The sequence below is a fragment of the Gavialis gangeticus genome, unplaced genomic scaffold (assembly GCF_001723915.1).
Source record: "Gavialis gangeticus isolate Ggan-Ray unplaced genomic scaffold, GavGan_comp1, whole genome shotgun sequence".
Classification (NCBI taxonomy): Eukaryota; Metazoa; Chordata; order Crocodylia; family Gavialidae; genus Gavialis; species Gavialis gangeticus.
In genome coordinates this window covers 1,116,637-1,130,650 of record NW_017728955.1, presented here as the reverse complement: position 1 = coordinate 1,130,650, position 14,014 = coordinate 1,116,637, and the positions used below count along the sequence as shown (strand labels likewise).

At 45.3% G+C, this 14,014-nt stretch overlaps 1 protein-coding gene across 4 annotated transcripts in view; it reads right to left on the bottom strand.

Annotated features, from left to right (window-relative positions):
• The window catches only part of C2CD3 (C2 calcium dependent domain containing 3), an 80,817-nt gene that overhangs the window by 42,908 nt on the left and 23,895 nt on the right, over window positions 1-14,014 (bottom strand). For all 4 annotated transcript variants that reach the window (XM_019520928.1, XM_019518769.1, XM_019519576.1 and 1 more), the window contains exons 19-23: window positions 13,285-13,408; window positions 9,772-10,040; window positions 7,990-8,079; window positions 6,356-6,976; window positions 4,947-5,273 (exon numbers count right to left, since the gene is read on the bottom strand). In XM_019520928.1, coding sequence (XP_019376473.1) covers window positions 4,947-5,273; window positions 6,356-6,976; window positions 7,990-8,079; window positions 9,772-10,040; window positions 13,285-13,408 — 1,431 coding nt within the window. The remainder of the gene's footprint in view (window positions 1-4,946; window positions 5,274-6,355; window positions 6,977-7,989; window positions 8,080-9,771; window positions 10,041-13,284; window positions 13,409-14,014) is intronic.

Below are 14,014 nucleotides of genomic sequence, written 5' to 3'. Positions count from 1 at the left end.
AGCTCCTGCTTCCTTGTCTTCCCTAGTCCCTCAGTTCTCTCTCAACAGGAACAAGCCTTGCAATGTTACCTGACTGTGCCTGTCCACTGCATCCCACACTGAAGAGGATAGTCGTTTTATATTAATTAAGACATGGTACCTGGGCTCCCAACAAGCTCAGCACCCCATCCTGACAAGATCAGCACCACATACCCAGTAGACAAAGGGTACTGTGCATGTCCTCCAAAGAAAAGCTGACCCTGCAGCAGAGTATAGCCTTTGCCAGAGCACTTGCACTGAAGGACTGGGAAGAGGACACCCTTAGTTTCAGGTCATGCAGAAGCCACCAACTATCATGTGTTGTGTCAGGGTTGATGGTACTTTTACTAAGAGGTTAAATTATGGATTTGTATGGGCTGGATGGATAGGGATGATCCTGCCTCAGGCAGGGGGTTGGATTAGGTGACCTCTGGAGCTTCCTTCCAGTCTTACTCTCTATGATGGCAAGAAGGCAAGTAAGCACTACACTACATCCTCGATTTTAAATTACTTCAATAACATTAAATATATTACAATTCCACCACATTTACTAAAATGCCGGTGTTGGATTATATGTTCTGGCAAGAACTATGCCTGCAAATTCCAAAAAGGCTGCTTTTTCTCCTGTAAGCAAGATATCTTACAGAGCTCAGTCTGCACAACCCACCTACAGTTTAACTGGGCCTTGCAGACTTTGCTAGGCTTGCTAGGATTGTGGATGGCGCAACCTGACTACAACATGCAATTAGATCAGCTGGCAAACCTGTCCAAACTGGCAAACTACTGTAACAAGGGGGTAGCCAGCTATCTCCTCACATGTAGGGGCAAAGTTGAGTAAAATACCTGACAGCTTTGGCAGACTAGTAAAGCTAGTGCTATTTTTTTTTTCAGTCTTGAGCTTGCTTTATTCTAAAAGCTAAACCCCTACAGCAGACAAAAAATGTCATGTGGTAAGCAAACTCAGCCACAAGCCAATGGGGGGGCCTACTGGGCACCTGTACAAGTGCAGAGAGGCTGCTCTGACATGCCGTAATTACAACGCATCAGAGCAGACTCGGTTAACAGAGTTTGCTGGAGTGTGGTAATTGCCATGCTCCAGCAGACTCCAGCGTCCCCACACTGAAAAGTGGTGGCAGGGGCACATTCAACGAGCTTTAGTTAAAGTGTCCCTGCTGCCATTTTTTAGCACAGGGACACTGATGCATGTGATACTCTGAGTGCTATAATTAGAGTGGCCCTTGGAGCCGCTCTAATTAAAGTACCTCTCCCCTCCGCCACTGCCAGAGCATGTCTATAAACGCCCATTGAGGCTAATGTAGTTTGGCATTAGCCCAGCAAATCCCCTGGTCTGAATTCTCTGCAGAAATTGCAAAAGAGGAATTGGTTTAATTGTACTTTGTAAAGCAAGGTTTGAAGGTCCACTGGGAAAAAAGGAGCTGAGGAACAAGACGAGGAACAAGCCTGGATGATTCAGGAAACTGGGAATAGGATACAAAAGTGTTAACGTGAGCTGCTACTAGTGCACATACGGACAAGACTGGTAGTGCTTGATAATCTGATAGCAGCCTGGAGACCTAGAGAGTTGGGATCGAGGTATCCAAGTGGATAGCTCTCCAGATCACCAGAAGCCACCAAAAGGTGTGGAGCCCTGCCAGAAAGGGCCAAGAACATGAAACCCTACTCCTGTTCTTCCATGTCATCATTGAGGCCTATTAATGGGGTCATGTGGAACAGTTTGCATTGCAGCTGTCTCATGAACAGGGAATATTAGACTTCAAGCCTCACAATCCAGCATCCTTTCATGAACACTAAGATTGATTTGAAAAATACAGACCCAGAGAGGGAGCCAGGTAATAAATACTCCCTGGGAATATCAGGAGTGCATCGTAACACAAGAGGAACCTGGCATTAGGGACATCTGGAAGTGTTTAAGAGAAGACTGGACAGACACCTTGCTGGGATCATTTGATCTCAGAAGTATTCCTACCCAGAGCAGGGGGCTTGGACTCGATGATCTTTCGAGGTCCCTTCCAGTCCTTCATTTCTATGATTCTTTCGGTCCTTCTTTCTATGATTAGTAGGCTAGTAACAGCTGACTGAAGTGACACCAGCAATTTTGAAGTCATACAAAGGACTTTCCTCTATTACTGCAAGAGGTAACAAGACCATTACAAACAAGCTGGAGAAAATATTTTTCACGTATTTTTTCAGTACTTTGTAGAATGTTACAGCCAATTAATTTCAGTGACTTTCCATCCTTACAGAAATTAGCCAGTTTCTTTGTATGGGCTTCTCTCAGGCACAGAGGAAAATACATTTAAAATTGGAAAATGCAACTATAAAATCAGGGGTATAGGTTGGTCATGTTGGTCTAAAGACATAGGCAGACAAAGTTCTTTGGGTAAATCAGATATCTTTTAGCAGACCAACTTTGGTCTGCTAAAAGATATCAGACTTACCCAAAGAACTATAAAATCATAAACTTATCCCCAAACTCTTTTAACAATTGTTTAATTCAGTGTTCCTTTAACATTCCAAAAAGTGTCACTCTGAAGGTACTGGATTGCAAGATTTATTCATTCTCTCACCTATAAAAATCAAAGTTAATGCCTCTTTATGCAGATAAAAATTCTCCCTGAAGTAGGTACGGAGCAAATAGTTCCTTATACTCTCCCCCACCCCAACTTTTTGGGGGTGTATGAACGGTACACAACAATTCCATCTTAAAACTTAACACAAGGAAAACATTGTGCAACACTGTCATAATCCTTTCAGTAGGACACAGCATTGTAGCAAGTTCCTGGACACAGAGACAGTGAACTTGAGAAGTTCACAGACTCATTGTTCATTGCGGAGATCAGCGTGTACCATCAACACTTGTACTTCAAGCAGTTTGTCAGCCACCACTCTGTTCTTTGCTTTTGTGCTAAATTATCAGCATGCCTGCAAACAGAGGAGGAGTAATCACTCCTATCAATTGATCTAAACTATGAAACAGCAGGTCTTAACTGTGACATTTCCAGGAAAAGCTTCAAAGAGCTGCCTCATAACCCTGACTGCACAATTCTCCCTGACAGTACCCATTTTATGTATTATGTGCATCCTTGTAAGGCCTAACAGCCCCAGTCAGAATAAGGGCCCTGTTGTTGAACACACAGACTGGCCTAGATGCACAGCAAGGAGGGTGTCCAAGAATGGTTTGGTCAGCATCCTTTTGTCTGTGAGAGACAGTGAATATTGCATAGGCTGTAAAAAAAAAAAATGCAAGTACAGAAAATGGTTTCCAGTCTTTCTGGGCTCATCAACCATCCCCCCCAAATCTGGTGCCAGCCTGGCTTTTCCAATTGAACTGCATCCTTGCTTTGGGAACTGTTGCTTTAAGGGGCTGGTTCTGTTCTTAAACAGTTTCCTTTACAGACTCCAGTGGTGAGAACAGCAGAAGGCTTAAAATAATTAAAACCCCAGCAAGTGCATCGTGTTAGGTGTGCCCCAAGAGCCAGATGCAATCTCACTAAAAGGTAATATTTTTAATACACGTTTCCCTCGATTTATGCGGATTTATGTGAATTAGCTCTTATGCAATGATTCTTTCGTGCCCGAAATTCATTATATGCGAGGTAAATTTGCATATATGTGATTGGCATAGGCCTGGAGAAGGCTGCATAAATCGAATTTGCATAAAATGAACCTACTTTATACAGTAATGTAAGAAATTGGGATAGGCTCCCCTGTTGGCTGCTCCTGGGGTCGGCTGGGGTGAGTGTGGACAAGTGGAGCCCTGGGTGGTGTGGGCGCGGCACTCACCCTAGCCGTGGCGGAAGCAGTTTGGGGTATGGTGCAGCCCAGAGGCGGCAAGCACGCACCATCCACTGCTCCCAGGGCTGCAGCAGGGGCAGGCAGCTGCCTGCAGCCGGATGAGAGCAGTCTGGGGCTGGCAGCTGCTGCAGGCTCATGGGCTCCAGGCTCTTCCTGGCACTCTGCCTGTCTCCATCCTTACCTCAGCTGCAGCAGCCCTGGGAGCTGCTGGTGCCAGCTGCCTGCACGAGGGCATGGTGCAGCCCAGCGGCTACAGGGAGCTGGCATCAGCTGCTCCCGGGACAGCTGCAGCAGGAGCTGAGATAAGTGGGGACAGGGAGAGCCCCGGGGGGGTCTGGGGCATGGTGCAGCCCAGTGGCTGCTGGCAGCTGGTTCCAGCAGCTCCTGGGGCTGCTTCAGCTGGGCCTCAGGTGAGTGCTGTACCCTGCACTACCCAGGGCTCCGCTTGTCTGCACTCACCCCAGCAGGCCTCAGGAGCTGCCGACAGGGGAACCTATCCCTATTTCTTACATTATAAAGTAGGTTTGCTTTATGCAAATTCGATTTATGTGGCGTTCTCCAGGAACGCACGTACCGCATAAATCAAAGGAAATCTGCATGTTGAAAATCAAGAGATGGAAATAGATTAAAGTGCAAGTGCTAGGTGCCCATCAGCAAGAGCACTAAACAACATTCTCATTTTTATAAGGATGGAAACTGAGCAACTTGCTCAAGGCTGCAGCAAGTTCATTCAGCTCTTATAGTGCCCTCATCACCATGTTGCCTGGCCAGTCCCGTATAACTATCTTAGCTTCAGGAGTAGGCAAAAAGCTGAAAATTTTAAGTCTGAAAGAACATCTTCTATCAACACTGACTAGCATCAAAGGATGGGTGAATAAACTAATAGTCTGATATCAGAATTTGGGAAATCCTGTTACACTGATGATGCTCTAGCTCCACAACCCAAACAGTGTTATCCATGTTGCTTAGGCAGTATGAGCAGGGTGGAGAATCTCACTTTTTGGCTCTTATGCACCAACATAATCACCTGTGGAAAATATTGCTGTTATTTAATTTTTTTTTAAATGTACCAGACTTTCTAATGAGCAGGCACTGGAAAAAAACCCGCTTACCTTTTAAGCTTAAGTGCATTGCCCTTTCCACAAGGACAGAGACCATAAAGGTGTTTTCCTGATGCACCGTCGGAATTTCCTCAACCAGTTTCCCATTCGGTGTTTCTGAGCTTGCAAAGTCCAGTTTCCGACTGTGATTTCCCAAGGCTGGCTTATCTGTTTCGGGAACTCTCTCTGTGCCTTCATCCTCACTCTGACTGCCTTCTTCTGCACAGTGAAGTCCACTACCAGTAGTAACACAGGCAGGAGTGGAAGTGAGTGCGATGTGAACTCGGACAGCAGCTCCTGACAGGTTTGATGCGTTACGCCGGAACAGCGGATAAACACCTGCACCAGGATTTATAAACAGTTAGGACAAGCAAAATGGAGCTCTTTCCAACAGGCACTGTACAAGGGGCAAGGATATATTTTCAGCCCAGCAGGGTGGATCTCAACAGATCACTCAGTGGGCTGTCAACAACAGGTAATACCCATTTGTAAAGGGCAAGAAGCATGCACCCTAGGAAAGTTAATTCTTCATTTTCAACAACAACTGAAATAAAAACCCTAACACAGCACATTTCCCTCAACTTCATGTGAACATGAGAAACTGAAAATCAGAGACAATGTGTGATTTTTTACTTCAGTTCCTAGTCTTCTGCCCACTACACATGAGCATCGGCAAATTATGATTAACCAACTGGTTCAGAAGATCAGACCATAAGTCAGTCAGCTCAGCCACTAGATACCAAGTATAAGAAACCAAACAGACCCAAAAATTGCAAGGTCCTTCCATATGGCTTAGCTCTTTGTCCTATACATTTGCAGGTATTACTGCCTTCCTATGGTATCTCACTCTAGCCAGCGGCTCCTTGTCCTTCTACTGTCATGCTTTATCATTAATATTAGGCTCTGCAGTTGAGATTGATTTATCAGTCTGCCGCCACCAACTTCTCACCTCATTACTACCCGCAAGCAAGTATATTTTGTTTCCTGCTTGTCTAACTCATGAAGCTTGAATTCTGACATTAGTATTTCAACTGGATTCATCTTTTCAAAACAAGCTGAACCAAAGAAGAAAGGACAAGCAGCTGTAACTGGCTTAAGATGGGGCTGTCCAACTGGTGGCCTGCAGGCTGCCCCTGAAGGGTTAGCATGTGGCTCATGTGCTCCCACCTGGCTGCTACTCCCCTCATATCCCCACAGTCAGGCTGCGTGCACAGCAAAGAAGGGAGCCAAGCTACCTGCACTGCATGTGGGTGGCATGTGGGGCCAGAAGGGAGGGTGGTGCTGCATGCATGATGGGTGAGGGGAGCTGTGTCTGGAAGATGGACAGCCCTGGTTTAAGATGGCTGAGGTTAAACGAGCTAAAAAGAATTAAGAAAAAGGAATTAAAAAAAAGAGACATGAAACACTTTTCATCGGCTTACCACTAACCGTCAGTGTTCTCCTCGTTCTCTCTGAGAGTGCTGTAAGGTCCACATAGGCAGACCCAATGAGGCGATCTGTATCTAGGGGTCTTTCAACACCAGGCTCTTTTCCATAAGCCCGCCACACTTGGATTTCTAACCTCTCCTCTCTGAAGTACCACAGCAGTGGTTGGCTCCTTGTCAGCTCAGCCTCATGTGTGTTTTTGAACACTGCTGTAACCTGTTTTTCATCTTCAGTTACTTTTGGCCTTCTAAGGGAAGTCCACATGGCTTCTTGATCATACAGCTTGTACCTGAGATAGCAGTAGGTGCTTTTGTTTATGTGCAGCTGGCCCGCAAGTAACATACTGTGGATGGGCAGCCACACTCGAGGAGTAGAAACGGTCACAGTGGCAGGGTTTTTGCTCAACTGCCATTCATCACTATCATCCAGACTGTCTTCTTGGTTTTCCTCCCCATTCCAGGCCAAAAGCTTAGCAGCCTCCACAACACGTTCTCTGTCGTCATGATGAGCAAAGGTGACAGAAACTTCTAGCCCTCCCACTATGGTCTGCATAACGTTTGTGCATTGGGAAGGCACCAAATCCTCAGGAAGAGTCACCGGGCACCATCCTGTAATACCTTCGTGGCAGAAGACCAGTTATTAAACACCCTTATTCAACCTTTCAGAAACACCAGTAGGAAAAAGTGATTTGTTCCCCTTCCCAGCTATTGGCCCAAGACAAAACTTAGAAGAGTTTACATCTGGTGAAAACACATGGTTCATTTAAGTTAGAAATACTAGGCAAGGGCAAATTATTGGACCTTTAAAAATATCACACTATCACAATTACCACTGTAATTGATTTTCCGCTCCATTAGTGATATGTATTTATAAGCAAATGCAACACAAAACACTAATTATATGGTGTTTGGATTCCCAGCTTCCAGATGGTATACAAGCTGTTTTTCCCCACCATTAAATTCTAGGTTTTGAGAAAGTCTCTCTTTATTGTTGAGAGGGAAGTGGAAGCCAGCTAGATGGTAAGCTAGCTCACCATGATTTTAAGGCTTGACAGTTTACTGCTCGCCATGACAATCTATCTGACTGGAAAGCTGGCCATCATAGGGATAAATATGTATTTCTAACTGGGACATTTCACAATCAGGCACTGGACCCTGGCTGAGTTCACAAGCCCTGAACTGCAGAACACTCATTTTTAAATTGGCAGGGTAGCTAATACTTAGCTCTGACATTCAAATATTAAGGAGCCGGTTCAACTACACAGCTTCACTGCTGCAGAATTGATTTTTCCAGTAACCACTTATGTCCAACAAGTTCTTCTAGTAAATAAAAGGTGACTGGTTCTTCGCCTGACTTCTGGAGGTTCAGTAGGATCTGTGTCAAACGAATTCATAATCTCACCAAAGAACTCATCCCACACCAAGCATGAATCTAACTAGCAGAGCAGCTATTGTGCACATACCTCAAATCCTCCTATGATCTCCAGTTAAAAATCCCTTATACTACACATTTAAGTAAAAGAGACCTAATGTTTACAAGAGAACTTTAGCGTCAGGTGAGAAAAAAATTTATAAACCCAACATAAGCAATGCATTTTACACAGGAAATGTCAGCAATATGACAATTTTACCCGATCTCTTCACCAACAGGTCTTTGGTCGGAACCCTGACTATTCCAAGCAGATAGTCCCTCGATGCTTGACTTTTCATTACATCAGTGGCTGCAAAAATCAAAATATCGAGAGATGTTAAACTGTAAAGGATTTAAAAAGTGCACAAGCGATTTATAAAGTATGAATCATCTCCTAGTGAGAATGCTATTGTTTTATATTAAAGATCTAGGTTGCCATTTTGGGATGAGCTTTCCACCATGAAAATTGGTAAAAGCCCAGCTAGGAGGCCCAATACACTTCTGACTAACTTTAGAGAGAAAAGAGCAGCATAAATAAATATTGAGTGTATACTCCCCATGTATATTCTCTCCTACAAGACATGTGCTCCAACACAGCTGAATTTTGGGAGTGTTCTAGGAAGTACTATTAAACATTAAAATAAAGTATACAGTGGCAGTGCTGTCCATAACTGCTCAATTATTTTAACATGTTCCTGAAAGTTGATCTTTTCCTGCTACTGAAGGCTGATGTCATCTTTCATTAAATTGTATTTTTAGAATATTCTACTATATAATGTACCTAAAAAAAGGCTTGAAGATGTATCTATTAAAGCAATAGGAACAGCTACCACTAGAAAAGCTGCATTTTAACTTACTGGTGCCTTAATGAAGCTCAAGAGGAAAAAAAAATCAATTAATCCATCTGAACAATCTGTGAAAAAATTATTCTTAGAATCAGAGATGTAGAGCTGGGAGGGACCTCCAGAAGTCACCTGGCTCAACCCCCTACCATCCCTATCCAAATCATCCTATACAAATCCATAATCTAACCACTTAGTAAAACTACCATCAATCCTAATACAACACCAGACATCACACTCTAACCTGCCACAGGTAAAGCTGGGAGATCATGACAACCAACATCCTGTTTCTGGAAAAGGTTGCTAATATATGTTCAAGAGATTCCCAAGTAAAGGGTCACAGTCACCACTGTAGAGGAAAGCAAACCCCTCCACAGTCTGTGCCAGTATGACCATGGAGTAAATGGGGTGATTGGTCTGATCTTGAGCAGAGGGACAAGTCAGGGACCTCCAAGCTTTAAGTCCCAGCAGGAGCACTGGCAAACCCCAGTCTCCTTCCTCAGACAAACCCGAAACCTTCTTTATCAAGAACTTACCATCCCAGGCTGTGATTTCATATTTCAAGCTAAGAAAAGTCAGACTTGTTTATTATTTCAATGGGAGACCTCGAAGGAAAACCTTGGGGATTGCAGGATATAATGCTGATGCCTCAGAGGTTTCCCTTTATGATAAGTACTAATATTTCAGTACTTCAAAGAGATGGTGGGGGGTTGTTGATTAGAGCAGCTGAGGTGGCAGTGATAGCCAGCTTTAATTTTAGAGTGTGCAATGGATTAATTGCAAGGCTTTATGCCTCATTTAATATCACTGAACCTCAGTTATCTCATCTATAAAATGGAGCCAAATAAAGTTCACACTCCTTTAGAAGGAGCTTTGACATCCTCTGATGAAAGATGCTCTAACTGCAAAGTAGTATTAACTGTGCTGATTTCTTTTGGATCAGATGTAACATTCACATGCTGATCACCAGGGATCACTGAAATTTCTTTAGCACTTGTTATAGGGGCATCAGTAGCCTCAGGACCTCAGCTGATTTATCAGGCAAATGCAGTCACCAGCTTCATGAACACACGTGGTGCCCTAAGCTAGCAAGTGATCATGTCAATAGCACCATTGGCAACTGCAGCACCAGTGAGGACTTGCAGTCCCTTGTTGTTTACCTGACTCCGTGCTCTGGTGGTAGATGGAGAAGATGACCTCTGCAGACTGCAGGAGCTCCCCCAGTGAACATGCCTCCCCGCTGCTTCTCTGAATGACGAGATTACAAGGCAGCTCAATGTGGTGTTCAAACTCTGGGCAGAACGTGCGTGCCACAGTCCGTGTGGTGCGCCTCTCCTCCACCGGTAAGAAGGAAAGGTGCATAGAGACATAAGCATTAACTCCCACTTCTGCACTGTACTGGACTGAAGGGTACTTTTCTGCCACCGCTCTGCATTTAACAAGGACAAAAGGACGAAAATAATGGATTTCATACACATGAAGTGTTTAGGAAAAACAAAAGGATGTGTGCATGTTGCTGACTGAATGATTAATTTAAACCCCTGCTGCACAGAGATGAGATGGAACAAACTGCGGAGTCAATCTGCATTCCCTAGTCTCATCTACACAGAGACATTTGAGGAGACATCTCCCATCTTTGGTCTAGTGCCAGAGAAGCTCCACTGTTAACAGTACAGGTTGGAGGTCTTGCCCTTGACTGCTTGCTGACATTTCTCATCTTTTGTTATACAGACTTACTGTAGCTGTTATACAAAATGGTGGCACGCATTCCCACAATTACCAGTACCCAAGTAAAGACAGTACTTGGCACATCTGAAACTCAGGTCCACGGGGAGTGCCGAAATATTCCCTATTATAAAAGCAGCAGTAGGATCATTCTTCAAAGCAGAGAACTAAGTTAAGCTATTTGCATTCTTTGATCAGCACAGATAAGGAAAAGGAGGTTATATTGGTATAGAGAGCCACTCACAAGCAGTACAACTCTGTGCATCTAAAGGAGTCTCACTATGGAACTTTTGAGATGACTGGTTTCCCTGCCACCCCCCAGGACAGTGATTTTTATCTGATGGGACCTGATTGAACACCACTGAAGAAAACGAGTCTTTTCGTGTGTACCAATCATGCTCTGATTGAACTAAGTTGGATCAGGAGCCCAGCAGTGCTGCTCAAACAAGAGGCCAGCAGACACAGCTCAGGGATGACCTGGCAGCTTTCCAGCACTTGGGGAGATTGCTCTGTATGCTGTAATCCTCTTCCTAATACAGAGGTGGGCAATTACTTGGGCTGGAGGGGCCACTTAGGCAGGTTTGGTGAGCTGCTGCAGGCCAGGGGGAGAGGGGAGGTGCTGACTCAGTGCAGTGGGGGCAGGGTTGCGGACTCCTCCTGGCACAGTGGGTCCCAGGCAGGTCTCCATGGAGACCCTGCCCACCCGCCTGCCCCCTCTGGCACCCCTGGCAGTGGGTGCGGGATAGACGAGCAGCAGGGGCCAGTTCCAGCAACAACAGTGGCAACAGCAGCCATAAAGAGCAGCTGCTGCTGGGGATGCTGGGAAACTGAGTCTGGCCACCCAGCCTTGCTGCATGCCTGGGGCAAGGGGAATGGCCGCATGTGCCATGGCCCAGGCTGCCCCCCAAACCTGGGCTGGGCAGGCCGAAGGGACTCACCACGGGCCAGATAAAATCCCTTGGTGGGTTGGATCCCACCCTTGCTCTAATACAGGGTACAAGGGTGGGCGGATGAGAACAGGATGGGATTCAACACTGACAAGTGCAAAGTGATGCACCTGGGGAGGAACGACCGGCATCATACCTACAGGTTGGGGAACTCTCTTCTTGTCAGTTCAGAGGCGGAAAAGGATCTTGGAGTCATTATTGACTCCAAGATGAACATGGGCCAGCAGTGTGGGGATGCGGTCAGGAAGGCCAACCTTGTGATGCATCCACAGATGCATCTCAAGCAGGTCCAAGGAGGTGATCCTCCCCCTCTATGAGGCACTGGTCAGGCCGCAGTTGGAGTACTGCGTCCAGTTCTGGGTGCCGCACTTCAGGAGGGATGTAGACAACATGGAGAGGGTCCAGAGGAGGCCACTCGCATGATCAGGGGAAGCAGGGCAGGCCCTATGAGGAGAGGCTACGGGACCTGAACCTGTTCAGCCTCCACAAGAGAAGGCTGAGGGGGGATCTAGGGGCCTGTTACAAACTAGTCAGAGGGCACCAGCAGGTGCTGGGGAAGTCCCTGTTCCCCCGAGCACTGCCAGGAGTGACCAGGAATAATGGTCACAAGCTGGCAGAGGGTAGATTTAGGCTAGATATCAGGAGGCGCTACTTCACGGTCAGGGCGGCTAGGATCTGGAACCTACTTCCAAGAGAAGCGGTGCTGGCTCCTACCATTGGGGTCTTTAAGAGGAGGCTAGATGTACACCTTGCCGGGGTCGTTTGACCCCAGTACTCTTTCCTGCCATGGCAGGGGGTCGGGCTAGATGATCTACTCAGGTCCCTTCGGACCCTAGAAACTATGAAACATTAAATTTGCCTACTGGCAAGATGCTTAAGCCATTTTGTGCTCTTAAAGCAACGCTCCTTTAAAAAGGAGTCAGGCTGTGGACACAAGACATCCAAGCAGAACCTCAGCTGCTCCACAAGGGAGGGAAAAAACCCCAGAAGACTGTGACCCCATGACACAATCCCCTGAATCAAGGTAAAGCTGCCCTAACCCAGCTCCTATTCCAAGGCCACTGCTCATCAGTACATGGTTGGCCCAAAGAAACTACCACCAGCCTTTTCCTTTAAGGTCCCCATCTCATGGCAATTCTGTCAGTGTACCTGCGACCCTAGTTTGGTGTACCAATTAGGGCTGATCTCCATGGGATCAGGAAACTCAAATCTGAACTCACGTTTAGAGCAGATTAGTTAAGTCACATGAAACCCTCAGGTGGATGCTCATTCAAAATGTAACTTAATTGTGGGTAGCTGTAATTCACTGCTTGAAAACATAGTTTAGTTTTATGGACTAGGTCACTTCTATTCGTAAATCACCGTGCCCAGGCTGGGAGCTACTGCAGGTAACTAACCCATTTTAAAATCCACACTTTCAGTTACCTTTGGGTTAACTTTTTTGAGTGCCCCTTCCATGCAGATGAACACCCTCCCCAGAGTCACTGAAATGTATGCACTATGGTATAAAGTACTGACCTAACAACAGGACCAATGCATACATAAGAGCACCACCTCACCTCTTTCACTTAAATACAAAACCTTTGGTGAAAGAAAAACACTGGATGAATTTATCGCTGCTAAAAAAAAAAAAGAAGAAAGCCCAAAGTGCTACAGTCATGTCTGTTGCAGGCAGACAGTGTATGAGGGAAGGAAGTTTGTGGGCTGTGTTAATGCACCACAGACCTGACCCACAGTGTTTTCTGCTGTTTAGTTCCTGCCCTGTCTGGAACAAACTGTACTAGCTCAGACAGAGGGGGGTGAGGGTGGGCGTGGACAAAAATATCCACTGAAGTGCTTTTCATCACAGTTATTTTCACTGCAGGGTGTAACAAGATTTGAATTTAGGTCTCCTACAGGTGACAGAGTAGCAAGTTACAATTTGTTCTACTCCTGGGCATGCTTCCTCCAGATAAAAAACAAATTTGGAAGAAATGATTTTGTCTTGAAACTGGATCTTACCTGGCTGCTGCCTGCAAGCCAGCTGCTCTGTGTATCTGTACTGAAATCAAAATGGCTTGAGCAGCGATTACTCCCTCTGCTTTTTTTAAGGAATGCCTATATCTCACACTCACATCAAGCAAGCCTAGATTTAAAGAGAGAGAAACATTCAATGTCCTATTGTTTTATGCTACAGCCATGGTTAAGCAGTTTTTGATTAGTAGTTTCTTAGTATAAGATTTATTCCAGAAATGTAAACAGGTGATTTTGTACAACAAAAACTAAAAGAGCGGCCATTTTAGTTGCACATTCAGGAATATTAGAAAGACCTCCACGTTCTGACTTTAAATATGCTCCATTTCAAACAAATGATAGCCTTGTTATAGTATTACAGGACAAAATGCTGTGTTATGCTGTGGTCAGATTGCAACTCAGATCAAAACATCTCCTTCCATTCTCCTCCACCTTAACTCTGCCCTCTTGTGGGCTTTTGTTACTGTACCTTTCAACTGCAAGACTGCATCATCTCAGCATACGTGATGCAGTCATGTATCAACATGAATACGGGGAGCAAAGTTAAGTCCTTTGAAGTTTTGATCACCTACAATTCCTTGAGTTACCAGATCCTTTTTTACCGTTTGAAGAAACGTATTCAAATTCGTAACCCAGTGGTTCAACAAACAGCTTAACTGGCAACAGCTTTTACTTCTAAGGATGCTTTAGTTAGCTGGAGCGCCTCAGTAGTCCTGCA